General features: G+C 30.1%; 1 protein-coding gene across 1 annotated transcript; it reads left to right on the plus strand.

Moving 5' to 3' along the window:
- The first annotated feature begins 4686 nt into the window (after window positions 1-4686).
- On the plus strand, window positions 4687-14587 carry LOC107455588 (collagen alpha-2(IV) chain). The gene is made up of 3 exons (XM_016073216.3): window positions 4687-4742; window positions 8595-8682; window positions 11850-14587. Exons 2-3 carry the CDS (start codon window positions 8598-8600, stop codon window positions 14495-14497), a joined length of 2733 nt encoding a protein of 910 aa, XP_015928702.1. The 5' UTR covers window positions 4687-4742; window positions 8595-8597; the 3' UTR covers window positions 14498-14587.
- Window positions 14588-22228: the final 7641 nt, after the last annotated feature.

Genomic DNA, 22228 nt, shown 5'->3' on the forward strand with positions numbered 1-22228 from the left:
TGTTATGCTTTCTCGCAAATTGATTTTCGGCATGGATTCCTTTATGAAATACAGATAAAAAAGGATTTTACTGCCTTCTCTAAAAGCTAAGTGGCTGCGAAAATCAATTCAAGGTGATTTTCCCATAAAAGGCGTTAACAAGTTTGAAATGTTCTGAAAAATATTTTGGGAAATAGGGTAAGTGGATCTCAAAGAAAAGTTCGTTAATAGAAAATTCTCTTCGCTATTTGGAAGTTATTTTACGAAGAAATTTCCAAAATGTTCTTGGTTCCTCAAAAAAAAAAAAAAAAATCGCAGAATAGGGAAATTCACAAAATGGAAGATCGTTAAATAGAAGTCCGACTATATCATTGTCATGATTCAATTACTCACATTTTTTTTTTTTTTTACGTTGGTCTTCACTAGGTTTTCTTTTAAAAAGTTCAAGTTTGGCAACAACAAAAAAATTTGTTTCAAAATATACAGATACGCTTTTACAACCATTACTGTGTGACATTATACAACCTTTACTGTGACATTAATAAAATTATATATTCTCTAAACTTATCAATACTACTGACAATACAAAATACTACTGACTAAAATAAAGTTACCTACCATGATTTCAAAAATGTTATGTTTTTCACAACATTAGTTTTGCAGAAAAATTATTAATAATAACAGCTAAAATCAGGCACGGTTTTGTTTCAGTTGGATACCTAATCATTGTTTGCATCATATGCACTCAAGAAAGAGATGATATTATTTTTCTTCCTTTATTTATTAATTAAAAGACATGTCAAAAAATTTTATCAATGTTAACGTTAGTCACTGTCAAATTGTCATTAATGAATTTAATCAATTTATGCAGTAAACTGCTTAATTCATAAAAACTTTTTACGAGGAAGAAATTAAAATGTTTATGCAATAAGCAAATTTTTAATCTAAAATTAACTATAGAGAACAATTGAGTATACAGTTGGGTGTGGTAGAATTTGGAAGAATGTTTCAGAATTTCTGCAAAAATAAGTCTCAGAAAACATAAATATATTACATAATCTTGTTCTGTGCATTTGATTTGAATTTTAAGAATTCTCACTCATTATTGTACCAATCACTGCGCAAAATCTCAATAGAACAGTGGATTTGTGATGAAATAATTTTCATTATTTTTATAAACGCCGCCTTTCATAATAAGACTTTTAATACAATTTTTTTTTCGCTTAGGGGTCCTTATTATTTAGGAAATTCATTATAAATATAAAAACATATGACTGAATCAAGTGTTTTGATATTTATATTCAAAGCTGTTTCAAAAAGTGGATTTAATCGATTTCTGCATCTTACAATTAGTAATTGTAAACTTATTTAGTATTTTATAATAGAAAAGAGCCCTTTAAAAATTAGTTTTATAATAATGTAAGTTGATTGAATCATAATTTAATGTTACAACGTCCTATTTTCTTATCATTCGTAAATCTTCGAGAAAAGTTCTAATATTTATGATCCTAGTGTGGATTACCAGCATGATAAAGAACGTGATAAAGTATCTAGAATCGCGACATTTTTCAGGTCATTTTTATCGAAAAAACTAGTTTCAATTTAGTATTTCTCAAACCGTGGAAATTTTCAAAGATGGTGCATCAAATAAGCCAAAACTTTCAATGCATATTAAATCTTTTTTTTTGTTTTTTAATAACTGATATTCTCCACAAAAACATGAAAGTCATGTTAAGATATCTCGGAATAATCTTGCATTTTCTGCAAAGATTTCAAAATTATTTGAATCATTGCATTTTGTAGAAAATGTGAAATTGATTCTAGGTACAACACTATCCTCATATATTTGAATAGTTACAGAACTACGTACACAGTAAAAAAAAAACAATCAAAACTACCGGAATTTTATAAAATTTACTATGTTTCTGCCTATATGGAAATACCAAAAAATGTGATATTTTTTACACAACTGCTTTGTAAAATTTAGTAAAACTAGGTTAAATTATTAATACTTAATTGTTAATTTTAGTAAAACTAACAATAAAATATGGTTTTGTTACGTGAAATAAAATTTGGTAATTGTGGTAAAATTCAGTAATTTTATCATACAACTTAGTACATGGCATAAGAACCATTTATTCAGTTAAATTTAATTTTTAGTTTTGTATTTTTCCCCCCTCTTTTTTGCTGAATGTGCGATAATAAGAACTATAATTTTGAAAATCAGAATATTCTAAAGTAACAAAAGTTAATTCAAATAATATTTACAAGATCAGCCCTGGAAATAAATAGTCGCACTTTGTATTTGTTTCTTTATATTTTTGTCTAACGGTTGAATTTTGCTTCCATGCTAAAACTACACTTCTTATCTTATTTATCTTTTACCATTTAGCCCTTGGTAGGGTCAAGCCTCACAAGTAATTAATAGGAAAATAAGGGATTATTTGACTTACAATGGCCTAACTATATAGTGGAAAGGATAGCTGATGTGAAAATTACCATTTAGCCCATGGTAGGATCAAGCCTCGAGAGTAATTAATGGGATAATAAGGGATTATTTGATTTACAATGACCTAACTATATAGTGGAAAGGGCAGCTAATGTTAAAATTACCATTTAGCCCATGGTAGGATCAAGGTTCGTGAGTAATTAATGGGAAAGTAAGGGAATATTTGACTTACAATGACCTAACTATATAGTGGAAAGGGGAGCTAATGTGAAATTTTTTTGTAAATTTGACAAAGTAGCTTATTAATCATTATTTGAACGTATATTAGTATTCTTTTTCAAACAAATTTTGAAAGTTTGTATTCATTTTTGAATTACACATAAGCTGATTTGAATGAATACTTTTAAAAAAAAGTTATTTTCATTCATACTAGTCCCACGGTATAGTGACAATGTATACAAGTCATGAAATTAATCAATTATTAAATCTTTTGTTACTAATAAAAAGCAATTAAAATTAAAATGGAAAAAAAAATTAATCTTAACATGCAGCCTTGCGTAATAATCTTAACAATGTTTATTTTAATAATTGTTGTTTGATAATTGCATAAATTCGAACTTCTCTCACTTTAACGGGAGATTTTTCTAGAATATTTAAAGTGGGGTAGCAAATGCTACACTTCGCCATTAGATTTTTATTTTCGCAAATTTGCAATAATTTTAACAACAACATGCAAACAATTTAAACTAATATATTAAACCTGATAATCATGGGGGGAAATTTTCAATTGCTGGCAAAATTAAATTAGATCTGTTTAATCCATTTGCTATTACACTGCAACTGTAACCCTTTGACGCAGAATTTTAACTAAACATATTTTTCCCATTTTCTCATTATTTTGTATTAATTTAGGTAAAAATAAATTAAAAATATTTTGTTTATGATTTTTAATAATTTATGGTTATGAAATACAGCATGAAATACCGGTGTCTTTTTATACGGTCAAGGTGAAATCCTCCTAACATCCAATCAATAATTTTTGCACTTATTTGCATTTATTTAGATCCAAAAGAAACATTTATTCATTATTGAAACTTCTTTAATTTACAAAATCAATTAGTGATAAATTTTTGAATATAAATGGAAAAAAAAATTTAACTACTTTTTTTTGGATTTTATATTTTAGTACAAATCTAATTCCGAATATCTAACAGATTTTTTAGTAGCTATTAGACTGTTATTGTAATTAAAAAATGCCAAAATATATTTTCGCTTGTAATTGGAGAGTCAGAAATAAAATATATGAAAAGGACACCAGTATATATCATATCTACATTATAGGGATAAATATTGTAGTAATCTACAGTTTCCGATAACTTCTGATTCAAGTAACTTTAAATAAATATTGCGTCAAGGTATGCATGCAAGAGTCTTAATTAAAAATTGCAACATCGGTAACGAAAATGAGACAAACCTCGAATCTTCAATACATTTGTGATCCCCTACTCGATGTTATTATTTTTTCTTTTTGAAACTATACATGTAAGTGTCTTAAAAAAAGAAATGCCTGCTAACATTAATTTACTTCTACTGTGACATTTTCTTAAGATTGATGAGAGCCCTGTTAATATTGATATGTCACTGCCATCATGCATGTCATGTCATATCGATATCATGCATGTCATACTGGGACACATAATTGTGTATAGATGTGTATCGTATAAATAGGTCACAACTATAGACCACAACTATGTATCCCCATAAGCCCCATGGAGTAATTTGTTCATCTAAACTCATGATTGGTTTAAATAACCAATCATGGCAATAAAAAGGCAAATCAAAAGTGACTATTAAAATATGTAATAAGCATATTCATTTATGAAAACGATTAAGTAGCAGTTAAAAGGAATTTAATAATTTACTTTTAAACCATAAAAAACTTTGCTTTTTTAATTTGCTACTTAATAATTAAGCGTGTTATCATTCAGCTACATATGTAACACAGTTTTGTTAATCTACTAAAATCTGCAGAACAATTTTGAGTGATAAGTAATAAAAATATTCCGTTTGTGAACATTAGTCCCATGTACCATACCACCCTATTATTTGCTTGATGTTTTTAAATGAAAATAAATTATTTGAGTGTTATATTACAGAATTCCAAGAGAATGGAAATTAAATAAAGATGATAAGGCATGTTTACGGAAGTAATTAAGAAATAAAATTTTATGATAACAAACGTCCCATTTTTTAGAGTATAAAATCAGGTAAGTTGTTTGATGGAGTATTCAAGTTTCATCTTAAATCATCTTCAGTAAGTCATTTTAATTCATATTGGGTTTATTTTTTAAATTTGAATTTCTTTCATTTTGTTTTTATTTTCTATGACAAAACTAGTTTTGGTAAAATATTAGAGAATTCAAGCAATATTTAGTTTAATGATGGAGTATTTTTGAAATCTATATGCCAAAAGCATATATGTAAATTGAGCACAGCAATTTTTAGTTTACGGGGTGCTCTGTAATGACCACCCTTAACTTTTAACATTTTAAAATTTATATTAAAAAGGAATCCGTAAAACATATTGCCAATTAAAGTTTAAGCATGAAAAAATGTATAATTGCTATCTTGTGAATTGATGACGGAGGGATGGAAAATGCCAAAATAATACTCTTATGATTGCAACTGCATTTCTCATTTTTATTCCTCAATCATGTTGTCGTTCATTCTTGTATTTTACCTTTCTTACTAGTGATGCGATAGTATTTTTGACCCTTCATTCTTTAAAACCAAATTATAACATTCAATTTTGCATATTCACTCATAAATGGCAGTATTAAAAAATAGCACATAAAATTAAATACATAAGCTATTTTTCGCTGCTGTGCTTTGATCATCGTATATAAATTTTTAACTTTTTTTACAAAATTTTTTTTAAAAATATGGGACTGAAGTAATTATTAGATTAAGAGGGCTTTCGTCTCTTTCACCTCCATAATTAATTTAAAGTATAGAAAAAGTGAGTTGAAGCAAATTTAGAGTAAGCCATGAACTGAAAAGAAATTTTTAAAGAATGAAGCGATGATAACTTAGGATTAAGCAGTGGAGTAAATAACTCTTCCAGTAAATAATTTGACTGCTTTTTCATATTTTCTTTTTACCAATTCAAACTTCATGGCTTACTCTAGGTTTTCCTGAACTCACTTTTTGTTTTTCTTAAATTTTCTATAGCATAATGAGGGTGAAAGAGAATTTGCAATGATCTCCCTTGCTATGGTGTCCTTTATCTTAGACCTCATTTTTATAAGATTTGCCTTAAAATTAATTTTGTTCTTCACTTGACTGGATTGTACGAATATGTTATCTCTAATAGCTTTCACAAAAATGGCACTCTAGATAATTTGTGTTTATATGTAATTTACAAAACTAATCTGATTTACGAGTAATATTAAAAAACAATTCGTTTCAAAAAACATCAAGTTGAATAACCTGTTTACAATAAATAGAATAATTCGCATTTGAAAAAAGAACTAATTCTTTAGATCAGGAAATTAAAAATTAATAAACAGACACTTACTTAATTATTTTCTAAATAATCTTAACTTATCCTTTGAATTGTGTTAAATTAATAGACAAGCACTTAATTAATTTTTATTAATATTTCCTATGTATTGAGTTAAAATTAATGAACAAACATTTATCTAAGTATTTCCTAATTAATTCTTTATTAATATCTCAATCAATCGAAGTGTTGCTTAAAAATTAATAATCAAACACTTACTAAAATATTTCCTAATTTATTTTTTATTAGTTTCTCTTAACTACCCTACTAATAAGTACATAGTATTATATTGTTTAAAGAATATTTTATGTTTTTAATGCTAATGTGTAAGAAGTAAGGATTTGTTTTCAATGAAAATCTGTAAAGAAACCTCCTGGATACTGTTTAATTTCACTGTAAAGCAGTTTTCATTCCTAATGTATAACATTCGTTACAATATTTATCTAAAAGAAACCTCCTGGATACTGTTTAATTTCACTGTAAAGCTGTTTTCATTCCTAATATATAACATTCGTTGCAATATTTATCTAAAAGAAACCTCCTGGATACTGTTTAATTTCACTGTAAAGCTGTTTTCATTCCTAATATATCACATTTGTTACAATATTTATCGAAAAGAAACCTCCTGGATACTGTTTAATTTCACTGTAAAGCTGTTTTCATTCCTAATATATAACATTCGTTACAATATTTATCGAGAAGAAACCTCCAGGATACTGTTTAATTTCACTGTAAAGCTGTTTTCCTTCCTAATCTGTTTCAATATTTATCTAAAAGAGATATTAAACGCTTGATTCAACAATACTTGTCAACACTAAAAGGTGAGTCATTGTGAAGTTTCTTTACTGTAAATTCTTAATAAAAATATATAAAGAATGTTCTGTAAGGATTAGTCTTAATCAATATGTTTAGAATCCTTGTAAAAAATAAATTCAATAATGAATGAGCATTGGGGGTCACAAATCAATACGTAATTGAGGGAAAAAGAGATATCGAAATCTGTCAAATCACAATTAATATCAAAATCCTTGTCAGAAATGTTCATAGACTTTGAGTGACAAATTAACATTAAATGAATAAAAAATATGATGAATCACTGTTGAGTAAAGTGGAATTATAAACATTTAAACCAGTTTATTGCCCAATAAAAATGAAAGGATTTTCTAATAGTTTTCTCCTCTTCTAAGCTTACTTCAGAAATCAAACAGGTTTTGTTTTCACAATCATCTTTCTCATTAATAGCTTGTCTGATTTTGATAAATGTATTCTTTTATTTTTAACGATAAATTTGTAAAAAATTATTTGAGCGCGTTGATTACGAAGCATGTCGAGCTTCTTAAAGCATTTGAATATACGATTAAGTAATGTCCCTAAAATATCAATTAAAGTGTAAATTTTATTATTTTTTTTGTTGTAATGTGTATTTTTATTATTATTTTGCATAGGTCAAATACTTCTTAGACTAATTAATTACGCACATTTTTTGAAGCCATTTGCCTATTTCAATTTACTGGAATGGACGTAAAAGGAAATGAAATTGTCCTCCAGTTTCAAAATTTAGTTCTAATAGGTTTTAAAACTAATTTTAGGCAATTACTTAGAAATTAATATTTTTTGAAGCATGTCTCATTTTAATTTTACTACTTTGATGGCAAACAAAAAACTCTCACTTATATTAACATAAATTTCATTTTGTTTCTAGATTCTGTAAACTAACCTGTTTATACTTGTAATATTGTCATTTTTAATGTAAATTGCCCTAAAAAGCACTTAACAATATGGATGCAAGAGTTCAAATAAAACATTTTAAAGTGTCCCACTCATCTCCAATGTTGTGTTTCCATTTAAACGTAATTTAAGAATAAAATTAAAATACAAAGCTAGATAAATTAGTCATTGCCTACTTGAAGGCAATCTATGCTTGCTTTTTAAAAAAAAATTAAAATTTAAGTAGATACCGAAAATTTTGCATATCTATATAAAAGAACATTGAAAATGTTAGATGAAATAGCTGTCTATTCATTACATTCCCTATTACACTTGAAAATTTCATTATACTTGAAAATTTCGTTATACCTTTAATCGAAAAATGGCTAAAACAAACTTCTTTTCTTAAAATATTCTCTTAACTTAATTTTTTTTCTAAAAGAAGCACTTGTTATAGTTTTTTGTGATTGTTTTTAATATAAAAATCTTGAGAAGTTTAAGACATTGAATAAGAAAATAAACATAATTAATAAATATAATTACGGCAAAATTATAATTTGTTATCTAAAAATATTAACTAAAACACTTAAATCATCTGACGCCAAAAAAATGAAGCGGAAAAATATAATTAATAATGGAAATAATGAGTTATTTTTAAAAATTGGTACATTTTTTAAGCTAATGAAGTTCTTCATTATCAATCTATTATAGTCGTTTACCATTTCAATTTCATTTATTCTCTTTAAAATATAATGAATGTATCAGGGTGTGGTTTTGTGATTCTAACTATCTTTTACAAGTGCTATTATCAGTGTTTGTTATTTTGACATTATACTATAGACTGAAACAATAAATTAGAGATTGATCATTTCAATAAATAATTCTTTTTTTTTTCAGAATATGATGTATAAATCAAAATATACTTTTGTGATTGCGGCGATTTTCAATATTTTTACAAGTGTTGTTTGCAATACAAATTACTATGGTAAGTTTGTGATCCTTAATTTACAATTCGTGCATGTTAGATATTGCAAAAGTAAGTCTTTGTACTCATATTTCTACATCACTGTTAGTATCAGAGATTACAATGGTAAGTCTTCTACTTCCTTTATAAGAATGATGCAAACCGTAAAGATCATAATGGTAAGTCTGCGTTCCTCATTGGTACAATTTTTTTTTTCACTAAAGATTACAAAAGTAAGTTTTAAGAAATAAAAGCCATGATCTTTTAGTATAATTTTTAAATTTTTAAGAAATATTATTTGGTTGCTTAGAAATTTTTATTTTATACGCAATAACATTAAAAACAATGAAGTTGCAATATGGAATTTTCAACTTAAGATTATTCGTCAAAGACTCTGTAATTTCGCTTTTTTTACAGATGTCATAATATCTGGAGAGGAATGAAAGACAGCTTAGGATATTTATTTATTGACGTCAATTTTTTCGAAAAATTCTATTCGGAATTTTTATTCTACCGGTTAACTGTGTAATTTATAATTGACTGAAAATTTAGTTTAGTTGAGTATTATTTAAAATATTAAAACAGGTTCAAAAAACCTGAATTCCTCCTTTCTATTAAACTACACTCTCAAATGAAACAGTCCGTCTTACTTATTCTGATAATGCATGATATTATTATCCGGCTTAAATTGTTTATGACATGTTATAAACGTGTCGAAAATGATTTGTTTAATTTATAAGAAACTGTTTTAATGTTATAATTATATCAAGAAATAATGTAGAATAACATAGTTATTGATTTTTGAATAAAATAGAGCAGCTTAAAAAAAGCAGATGATAAAAAAAAAATTAAAGAAATACACCAATACAAAAACCATTGTGTCAGTCATTATACCCTCAAAATTTATAATAATAATAATAAATTAAGCATTAGAACAGATTCCAGGCCATCAGATGAAGACGACATTGAAAGCGACCAAAGCTGTTTATTTTGCTACGAATTGCGCTAAGTCAGAACCACTGAAAGTATCAGTCTCGACTATAATAGATGGACTCAGTCTCCAGTGTCTCAACTGTTAAGGATGGCTTTAGTCTCCAGTGTCTCAACTGTTAAGGATGGCTCCAGTCTCCAGTGTCTCAACTCTTAATGATGGCCTCAGTCTCCAGTGTCGCAATTGTTAAGAATTATCACATGAAGCCTATAGCAATGCAAAAAAGTTCTTCTGTGATTTTTGCTCTAATATATTATCACTTAACTTAATTTACAACAAGTCAAAATTACTTACGTTCCTTGATTTTTAAGCCCCTACTGTATGTCACTGCCTTAATTGTTTCAGTTGAAATTTTTTTCTTTTTCTTTTCATTCTTACTATATATTTAACCTTCTTAGTCCCGAGCTTTAAATGATTGCAGAAAATGTGACTTATGCTTAGAAATATATAGCGTAGGTGAAAGTAAACTATTAAATGTGTTAAGAAACAAAAAAAATAATTGAAATAACAATAAATTACAATAAATAATTAAAATAATACTAATGAAATAATAACAATAAATGAATAAAATAATAATCATAATGAACAATAAATTAATAACACCAATTTAATGAAAATAAATTAACATAAAAAATTAATGAAAATTAATTAACTTTTTTTTAAATTAACACATAAAAAATTTAAATTTAGATTTTTATCACTTTTTGCATAACGTAGAATATTTTTATAATGATTATAATGTCCTGAGCTTTAAATAATGGAAGAAAATACAAATTTTACTTAGAAATAAGTAGCATGGAAGAAATGCAGAACTCAGAAACGCATTAAGAGATTAATTAAATTAATAATTAATTAAAGAGATCAATTAATTAAATTAGATTAATAATTAAAGAGATCAATTAATTAAACTTAACTTAACTTTTAAACTAGCTAAATTTAACTTTTTTAGTTATTTTTAACTATTACATTACAAAATAGCAAATTTTAATTCAAACAATTTTCAGCAAATTAGTGGATCTTTTTATAATGTATTTCTTCAGATTTTGGTCATGAAACAAAATACACTAGCCTCAAATGCAGTAACAGATATTTTATAAAATATATAGACATATATTATTTGCAGGTATTTCATACAGATATCCTATATTATCAAATAACACTGTATAAAAGGTATCGAACCTTTGAGCATTTTTTTACATTAAATAATATTTATTTTTAGAATTAAATGCTAATTAATTATTTAAGTAAATTATTCATATAAAATAGAACATATATATTATTAAAGTAGATATTCTATATATGTATATATATTATCAGAAATATCTTTAATATACAGTGCAGTAGTTTAAAAGAATTTTTTCTCTTGTAAGATTTTTTTATCAGCCGTTCAATAGAAAAATTAACGTAAGCAGCAAGAAATTTAAAATCGATATTTTTGTTATTATTTGGCTTTATCGTATATTAAGCTGCGTGTTACAAAAAGTGTTTATTTTTTAAAAAATTTATTTTTTGTCAGTTTTCTGAAAAAAATTTCTTAGGGTTGATAGCAAGAGAAGAAAAATAGTTTTCAAACCTTCTTTCTTGAAATTTATCATGAAGCACGATGTTTTTTCAATTGCACGAGAGAGCACGACCATTATGCAAAAAAAAAAAAAAAAAAAAAAAAAAAAAAAAAAAAAAAAAAAAAAAAATTCAGATTTCCGATTAACAATGTATAACTCCATAGCAAAGTAATTTAGAGTCCACATTTGCTTTAAGGAGAGGAAAACTACGAAAACCTTTTACTGCGAGCCCGACGGAAAGGATATTTTAACCCATTATCCTTTTACCATTGAGGATATTTTACTATTTTCATTAACACTGAGGTCGGAACGAGTCTGTAGAGAAATTCGTTTAGACAAGCTATCACTGGGAATCAAGCCTGGGTCCTCTCATTGGAAGAGAATCACGATTTTATTTGAGCTACTCTGGTTTCCCAAGAGGACATGAAGAAAATTCTTTACGGTTGTGCTTGAATTTTAGTTATCAAGAAGCCTTCCCATGTTAATATATATTTTTTCGGGTTTTTATTTCCACTTAAAGAAACAACATTATTTAACACACCATTATTAACAATTTAAATGAACAACATTCAGCATTATTGTTATATATTTACACAATTTCGAAAAATATCTTTCATAATTAATTTTATTTTTAGGAACAAATATTGAGTCTGGAAAGCAAGAATTTCGAGACGTGGGATCCTTTTCAAAGAGTCGTCGATTACTCAGCGCAGAAGAAAATCAATCTACTTCCAAACCATCCGCTGGAAGGACATATCCTCCCTTTTTTCCAGGAATGGGTGGGATTACCTTGCCTACTGGCATGGAAGGTCTTCCTACTGGAGGGATGCCAAATATTCCTAACATGCCAACTATTTCCTCAAATCCGTCATATCCAAATATTTCTGGAATGAATGATATGTTCACAAATATGGGAGGAATGCCAACAATGCCAAGCATGGAAGGGATGCCCACTATGCCCAGTGCTAGTAACATGTCAAATATAAATGGAATGCCCACTTTTCCCAGTATGGGTAATATGTCCAACGTAAACGGTATTCCAACAATGCCAAACATGGAAGGAATGCCAACAATGCAAAACATGGAAGGGATGCCAACAATACCAAATATGGGTGGAATGCCAACAATGCCAAACATGGAAGGGATGCCCACAATGCCAAGCGCTGGTAACATGTCAAATATGAATGGAGTGCCCACTTTTCCAAGTATGGGTAATATGTCTAATGTAAATGGTTTCCCGACAATGCCCAGCGGTGACAATAATGGAATTCCAAGCATGCCTTCAGTTTCAAGGGGCCGTCGATTACTTAGTGTCGAAGAAAATCAATCTACGTCCAAACCATCCTCTGGTATTACATATCCTCCCATTTTTCCAGGAATGGGTGGAATTCCAACCATGTCAAATGGCAATGAAGGCCTTCCTACTGGAGGGATGCCAAACATTCCTAACATGCCAACTATTTCATCGAATCCATCATATCCAAATATTTCTGGAATGTTCACAAATATGGGAGGAATGCCAACAATGCCAAATATGGAAGGAGTGCCAACAATGCCAAACGTGGAAGGTATGCCAACAATGCCAAACATGGAAGGGATGCCCACTATGCCCAGTGCTGGTAACATGTCAAATATGAATGGCATGCCCACTTTTCCCAGTATGGGTAATATGTCTAACGTAAACGGTATTCCAACAATGCAAAACATGGAAGGAGTGCCAACAATGAAAAACATGGAAGGGATGCCAACAATACCAAATATGGGTGGAATGCCAACAATGCCAAACATGGAAGGGATGCCCACAATGCCAAGCGCTGGTAACATGTCAAATATGAATGGAGTGCCCACTTTTCCAAGTATGGGTAATATGTCTAATGTAAATGGTTTCCCAACAATGCCCAGCGGTGGCAATAATGGAATGCCAAGCATGCCTTCAGTTTCAAGGAGCCGTCGATTACTTAGTGTCGAAGAAAATCAATCTACGTCCAAACCATCCGCTGGTATTACATATCCTCCCATTTTTCCAGGAATGGGTGGAATTCCAACCATGCCAAGTGGCATGGAAGGCCTTCCTACAGGAGGGATGCCAAATATTCCTAACATGCCAACTATTTCATCGAATCCATCATATCCTAATATTTCTGGAATGAATGATATGTTCACAAATATAGGAGGAATGCCAACAATGCCAAATATGGAAGGAATGCCAACAATGCCAAACATGGAAGGTATGCCAACAATGCCAAACATGGAAGGGATGCCCTCCATGCCCAGCGCTGGTAACATGTCAAATATGAATGGAGTGCCCACTTTTCCAAGTATGGGTAACATGTCTAATGTAAATGGTATCCCAACAATGCCCAGCGGTGGTAATAATGGAATTCCAAGCATGCCTTCAGTTTCAAGGGGCCGTCGAATACTTAGTATAGAAGAAAATCAATCCACGTCCAAGCCATCCGCAGGTATTACATATCCTCCCATTTTTCCAGGAATGGGTGGAGTTCCAACCCTGCCTAGTGGCATGGAAGGCCTTCCTACAGGAGGGATGCCAAATATTCCTAACATTCCAACTATTCCATCGAATCCGTCATATCCAAACATTTCTGGAATGAATGATATGTTCACAAATATGGAAGGAATGCCAACCATGCCAAACATGGAAGGTATGCCTACAGGGCCAAATATGGAAGGAATGCCAACAATGCCAGATATGGGAGGAATGCCTACAATGCCAAACATGGAAGGTATGCCAACAAGGTCAAATATGGAAGGAATTCCAACAATGCCGAACATGGAAGGGATGCCAACGATGCCTAACGGTGGTAATAAAGAACTGCCTAACATACCAAGCATGCCTTCAGTGTCAAGGGGCCGTCGATTGCTTGGTGTAGAGGAAAATAAGCCCTCGCCTAAACCTTCTACTGGCATAACATTTCCAACTATGTTTCCAGGATTCGGAGAATTGTTCACCTTTCCCAGTGATATGAACGGTTATGTAACGGGAGGCGGGATGTTACAAAATCCAACTATGCCAAGTGCAGACGAATTTCCAACGTGGCCAGCAATTCCTAGTGTACCATCAATTCCTCGAAAGAGAGACTTAAGGCCCCTTAAAAGTTCTTCTAACACAGAGAGATATAACCCGACTATACCTGGCATACCTGGTTTACCTAATCAACCTGATTTTCCATCATTTGACAAACCTAAAAACATTTCGGGAAATATGACAGAATCGGAAATTCCTGGAGTATTTATTCCTGCGCATGCTTTGTTAATTAGATAGCAAAAAAGGTTTTGAATCAGAGAAATGTGTATTTGTCCTATATTTATTATTTTTGAAATAAACTTTAAACCTCATTTTTACTTTAAAAAATAATTGTCTGTTATTTAATAATAAGCAATAAGAAACAAATAGAATCTTGTTTATTTAATCGATGAACCGACAAGAAAATATTAACTGTCTAGTTCCTCCTCATTAGAAGATTACTCATGTCACATTATAGTTTCTTACTTTACAGCTCATTTATTTATAAGAATATTTAGGTGATATGTAGTGAGGCAAGAAAATATAACAACTTTATAATTCATTTTAGTGAGAAGAATTTACATCGATTGTTTTTAAATTTATTTTTTCAACAATTTATGTCAAAAAATTTTGAAATTTTTTTTTCTAATCCAAAGATCCAATTTTGGACTGTCATGACGCTAACTGTGCCGATGTAACACAAAATAAGTCAATAAATAGAGTTTAGATGTTTTAAAATGAGTGAACAAATTTTTAATTGTTTGATCATTTCATAATATCCTTAACAAATGGCAGCACTAAATAAATTATATTTTACTGTGTGAAAGATTTTTTTGTAAACGTTATTTAATATATTGATGCATGCAGTTATCAAAACAGCGTTATTAGTTTTACAGAAAATAGAGTAAGTACTTTTAACTTATCAAAATAAATTTTTTTACATTTAAATTAATTTCTTACTTTATAGAATATTTTTGGAACAGGAAGCCATTTTGTTACACATGAAAATTAGGATTAATTTTTGAAGAAGTTATTTTTGAAGAAAATATGATGTCCTTAAATTCAAAAAGAAAAGTTATTATGCTTTTAACTTTCTTAAATAGAAAATTGCTTACTTATTTAATGAACATTTAATGCATATGACATAATTATCAATAGAAATAAAAATTAGCTGCAATTAATATTATTGTCCCCCACCCCCTTTCAAAACGTGCCCTGTTATTAATTTAAAAAAATGCAGTTTAAAATTAAGGAGCAATACCCCTGGGAAATTTTAAAAAGAATTTTATTTTATTTTCATGATTTTAATTTTTTTAAATTTTATTTCCAATGGCAGGGAATGCAAACAATAACACAGAGGAACAATAAAAATAGAAAATAACGAAAGACCGAAGTCGTTGTCGTAGTTCATTTACGTCGCACTAGAGCTGCACAATGGGCTATTGGCGACGGTCTGGGAAACATCCCTGAGGATGATCCGAAGACATGCCATCACAATTTAATCCTCTGCTTCGGTAGCCCGACGACCTACACGCGAAGTCGAGCACTTTACGGTAGAACAGTTTAACGAAGACCAATACCGCACACTCTCGGTCCCTACGCAGACTGATCCAAGTGGTCACCCAACCGCACACTGACTGCTGCCAGTGATGCTTGACTTCGGTGATCTGCTGGGAACAGTGTCTTAACGATCTGTCCACTGCGGGACAAAAGACCGAAGTTATCTTCCCAAAAGTTCTCTCGCTTGCCAATATCAATATTATTATAATTTAAATTTAAATTTGGGAAATTTTAATTTCTTTTGTTTTTACATGTAAGCATCAAACTAGGCCCGAAGCATGACAGAAATAAAGGAAAACACATTTTGTATCCAACGTACAAATAGATCATACTAATTCCAAAATTTAAAATTACCTTTGCAAAAACAGTGTTTTTCAAACACGTAGACTGAGTAGCCTCACCAATTTACCTTACAACGTATCAGAAAGAATAATATAACCCATGTAATTTTCTTTACAAATAAAAAAAATTTATACCTTGTTTACATTAATAATTTTTTTATTAATTATAATCAGAAGGAATGTGCAAAGTTGTATTATGTAATTTAATAAATAACCGTTACTGTATGATACAAGGGAGGACTTGTGGTTTTCCTCTAATAAGTGGAGAAAAAACCTATATTCTTTCACTACATTGCAACTTTAAAAATTCTATATTTAATATTTAATTTTAAGCAATTTTTGAACCCTACGCATTAATCTAGGTGAGAGCACGTAGCGACGGTGAAGGACAGTCCCCCAAAACTATTTGCGTTCGACATGTTTTAAGTAAAACATGACCCACGATCTGTGGACTAAGTTGCTTTATAAGTTTTAACTCTATACTATTATATGCCTGCTCTTTCTTTGAGTACAAAATAAAAGCACAAAGTGTTAAATTAAAGCTTCTCTCCTAATAAAGATCTTATTTTAAGATCTCCTCTAATGCTCCTTTGGATGGATCGGAAGATTTTGGAAAACTCGTAACCTATGAGGGAGTTTTTCAGGGCTTCAGAAAGTATAGTAATAGCTGGAAGCCCTTTAAAAAGCGCCTTTTTTAAAGGTGGTATTAAGTTAAATGATTAAATCACAGCGGATTGCAACCAGCGCGAATCTGGAAAAAACAAAATTTGAGCCTTTTCAGAGGGTAACTTTGTATATCGTTCGACTCAACTCTTCATTGATAATTAAAAAATTTCAACCAGTGTGCAAAAGTTTAAAAAAATTATTGCGCATTACATAATATCATCTGCAACCATTAACAATCCATTGAAACTTTTCCATAAATTTCAATTTGCTGTTCTAACATTTTCTTATATCAAAACACTGGTTTTATACTTATAAACATCTCATTCATCTTACTCACACGTAAAAATTAACACGTCTACTTAGGCATCCCCTGTAAGTTTGACATTCCTTTGCTGTCGTCCCTTTTTTTACCATTCCAGTCTGATGTCCACAAAAAAGGTCTTATAGTATTGACTGTTTATTGAAGACGATAGCTTTCGGAGATAAAATATTTTACAATTTGTGTTAACAACGTTTCTCCTTTTTAAAAATAAAATAATTATATTTCTCCATTATTCCGAAGGTTATGTTCCTAAGAAGGAAAATTAAGTTCGACCAATGTGACAACCGTGTACAGGGGGTGGACAAAATAATGGAAACACTACTATACTTTCATATTTCTCAAGAAATACTTAAAGAATCATTTTATAACTTTAGAAATGTTTAGATCACACGATTTCTGTATACATGCATACCAAAGAAGTTTAAAGCTTTTAGAGGTTTGAGGAATCGACAATAAATTACAAACGGTAAAAAGTGTTTTTGAGCACCCTATGAAAGAAAGGAGTTATAAATTTGTAACTTGTAACAATTATTTTGGTTATTATATGCAATGATTTCACAAAGTTATGCAAGCCTAGCTTATATATTTGTGTAGATATGGACATCTTTATAAAACTGTCCAAGATAGGAGTAATTAAAGTAATTCTTTTGTACTGCGCATGCGTGATGAAAACTAATTTTTTTCTTAATTATGTAGTGAATCGTATTTGGCAACTAATAAAAAAAGTCCGATTTGAATAATTTAAAAAGTTCAAAGCAATTTTCTAAGTAGTTTTCGCGCTTTTTAAAAGAAAGCTCAAATAACAAGGGATTTTTTACAAATTTTATTTTGCACTATTAAGCAAGATTTATTAACAATGAACCGGCACTGTTGGGGATCATCCCACAGAAAAGTATATGCTTTTTCGCTTGCTTTTTTTCCTGATACAATCATATTTAGGCGTATGAGCGCTTATTGTAAGGTATTATAATTTATTATTTTATTTTGTCTTGTGATACAAAATAATATTTGTAGAAGAATTTGTATCATTTTTAGCTTTCTTCTAAAAAGTGCAAAAACTATTTAGAAAATTTATTGGAACTCTTTAAATTTTTTAGATATTCAAATCGGACTTTTTTCATTAGGTGCCAAATACGATTCACTACAAAATTATGATAAAAAATGGTAAATTTTTTTGGCGAATGCGCAATATGAAAAATCTATTCTAATTACTTATATATTTCATTGTAATTTTTTTAAATTGATCCGTAAATATTGTTTAATTGAATATCAGCAAAAAACGTAAGAAAAAAAATAGTTTTTTTTCCGTATAAAAATGTGCTTATCTCCATAAATATTTAAGCTAAGATAACGAAATTTTGCTCCATAATTGCATGTAATAACCGAAATAATTTTTGCTAGTTACAAATTCATTGCTACATGTTTTAGCTTAGAGACTTAGAATATCTAAAAGCACTATTTTCTGCTTGTAATTTATTGTTGGTCCCTCAAATTTCTAAGAGCTTTAAACTTCATTAATATGCATGAGAAATCGCATGATGTAAACGCTAGTGAAGTTACAAATGGATTCTTCAAGTATTTCTTGAGAAACAGAAAGAAATGTATTAACATAGATGTGTTTCCATTATTTTGTCCAGCACCTGTATAAAGTATGAGAAGACGAAACATATATGAAAAAAATCAATAACATAACAGACTTTTTCGTTCACCACCTCCCGCTTCACTGTTTTAGTAAATTTTGAGAAAAAAATTTCAGAAATAAAGTCTAAGTAAGATATGCTGCTACAACCCTTAGGAAAATTTGCCATAGAGAAGCCTATGGTAATCTATGGCAACCTATTGCTACCATAGAAATTTGTATGGCAAGATACCATACGCCTATGGCTACCATAGAGATTTGTATGGCACAGCCCCATAAGCCTATGGCTACCATAGAAATTCGTATGGCAAGATACCATACTCCTATGGTTACCAAAGAAATTTGTATGGCACAACCCCATAAGCCTATGGCTACCATAGAAATTTGTATGGCAATGTACCATAGGCCAATGGTAACCATAGAGGCCTGTATGGCATTTATATGGCACGTCACTATTCTCCTATGGCAACCATAAAAATTAGTATGGCAGTATACCATAGGCCAATGGTTACCATAAAGATTTGTATGGCTGTATACCATAGGCCAATGGTAACCATAAGGATTTTAATGGCACGTACCATTGGCCTATGGCAAACATAGAAATTTGTATGGCAGTATACCATAGGCTAATGGTAACCATAAAGATTTGTATGGCAGTATACCATAAGGAAAAGCTGATATAGATCCCCACCAACGAAACAACATCTCCTATGGAGTCCTCAAAAACATCTTCGAAAAGAAAGAAATATCCATTTTTTCACCCCGAAGTTAATTAAATTCACCATGTAATCCCACAAGGCATTCCTGGTGAGTCTTTTCCGGCCTCCGGGTGGCCAATTTTTCCACTTTTGAGTGTTTGAAATCCGATGTTCCATTGATTTAGGCTTAGAGTATCAGACCACCATATTAACGTGTCATCCACTACATGTGGAATCTTTCGCTAACTTAGGCTATTTATTTTAATATTTTTTCGATCTCATTCTTGGTCAAAAACATTTTATTGCAAACGCCTATGCGATTATCTATCTGAATTTATTAAGTTTTTAATTTCCGGCTGTCTGGAACTTTTATTATCGGTATCTCATATATCAATATCAAAGTCAGTATTTACATTCTCATTAGTTTTTTATTTTAATTCCACTTAGCTTCTTGCAATGCATTTTTACATTATCTTACACATGTTAGAGCTTTATATTTTTATTTTGTGTTTAATTTTTGCTTGCTATTAAATTGTTCTTTATCATGTCTCTGCGTTTTACTATCTTACAACTAATATTTCTAAAGTATCCACATATACTGGTACAATGTTCTGTTTCATATTTATACATAGCTTAGGGTCATCACTTAACTAGATTTGCTGGATTACTGGTTGACAATTATTTTGCTTCAATATCATCAATGGGACAGTCCCTGGCCATATCATCTGCAGCTGTTACCAAAAATGCTTTTAACAATTTAATCTTTCCTTAAGTGTACAACTTTTTCGTCATAGCGATTTCCTATATCCAATTAATTTTTATTTACTATCCCTGACCAAGTGTCAATTTGTCAATAGCAATTATTAATTTTTCCAATTTTAATCATGTCTTAAACATGATTTGTATTTACCAATGTTTCTATATTGCGTTCTCTTTTCTAACTGTGCTTAACACAACAACATAAATTTTCTGAGTTTGCTTAGTATCACATATCAAAATTTAAAAAATTTTCGTACTCGCTCCGACCATCGAACCATTATTTTACTTCGCTTTCTTTTAGGTTCCTCTAATATCTGACGCTTATCCAACTAATTATGATACCAATCAATTAAATTAACGTTTTTTATACTCACTCCGACCTCCAGATCCACTTTCTATTTTCTTGTTTTTTACAGCTTTAACAAATATTGGTTGATTGTACTCAATATATATTGTTCCTAATCAACATAACCAATATTTTCCCCACTCGTTCCGACCACCGGACCCATTTTCTAACGGTTCGTATTTACTGTTTAAAATTTATTTGAATAAGAACAGCATTCAGAAAGGATTCTGCAAGTGAAACAGGGGAAGCTTATCAAGGAAATTTTAAAAAAAAGCTTTCTGTGTATATATTTATTCTACAATTTTTAAGTTTTGCATTTTTAACATCCATTGCGAAAGATTCTTGTAATTATTTTTTGATGTATGGTAAAATATCAACGAGAAATGTTGCTATAGCTGTATGGCAAAGGTGTACCATAGCCCCTGGAAAAATGCTTCTTCATAAGATGTGGCACATCTTAGTTTTATGGCAAAAATTTGCCATATAAAAAAATGCCATAGGATATTCCTATGGGGTTTTGCCTATGGTAAAATTTTGCGATACACGTATGGCAAAATTTTGCCATACATGTATGGCAAAAATATGCCATATAAAAAAATGCCATAGGATATTCCTATGGGGTTTTGCCATATACGTATGGCAAAATTTTGCCATACATGTATGGCAGAAATATGCCATATAAAAAATGCCATAGGATATTCCTATGGGGTTTTGCCTATGGCAAAATTTTGCCATGAATGTAAGGCAAAATTTTGCCATACGTATATGGCAAAGTTTTACCATAGGCAAAACCCCATAGGAATATCCTATGGCATTTTTTATGGCAAACCTATGGCGAATTTTCCTAAGGGAAACTAAGCTCGAATGAAACAACGGAATAAAAATCGTTTCATAAAATTTTAAAATGAAACTTAGATCTAAAAAATAAAAAAAAATTTGAGACTAACAAACGTCTTTTCACGGAATTTATAAATACTTTCATAATTACTTGAAAAATTAAAAACTTAATTTACTTCAAAAATTAGACAGTGAAAAACGTAGACATACTTCGAGGGCTGAAGAATAGGCACTCATACTCAAGATTCACCAGATAGAAATGAGGAATACGAAACAGATTGAAAGTAGAGTTATAGATAAAAAAAATGAAAAATAAATAATATTTCATATCTTTAAGGCGAAAACGTATTTATCTTAACATTTTTAAGGCGAAAATGCTTAACACGAATTTTTGTTTAAGACGAAGAAAAGAGTTTTCCCATTAATCTGGATCGATTTTCGTAAATATGCATTTTGAGCTGTGCCCTGGTTTAAAGATTGATTACTTACTGTTAGTTCACATCACTTTGAAATTAGTTACAAACTAACTAAACACGTTAGGGGACCTTTGGCATTGTAGTGAGTGGAGCCAACCTAGATGGAAAGAGTGCCTGCTTATGGTGAAATTTTTCGTGACAGTTTTATTTGGTAGCTAGCACGTTGCAGGGCTAAAGAGAATAGAAGGGCTGGTTCACTCCTTTGAAGTATCTCTTGCCGCGGCGATNTGAGCACGTTGTTGCACGAAGCTCCTTCCATGTCTTATAGTGAAACAACGTCTACTTTAAAAAAAACTGTTTCAGCAAAAAAAGAAAAAAAAATGGAAACTGCGCTTTGACAGTTTG

The sequence above is a fragment of the Parasteatoda tepidariorum genome, chromosome X1, assembly GCF_043381705.1.
Source record: "Parasteatoda tepidariorum isolate YZ-2023 chromosome X1, CAS_Ptep_4.0, whole genome shotgun sequence".
Classification (NCBI taxonomy): domain Eukaryota; kingdom Metazoa; phylum Arthropoda; class Arachnida; order Araneae; family Theridiidae; genus Parasteatoda; species Parasteatoda tepidariorum.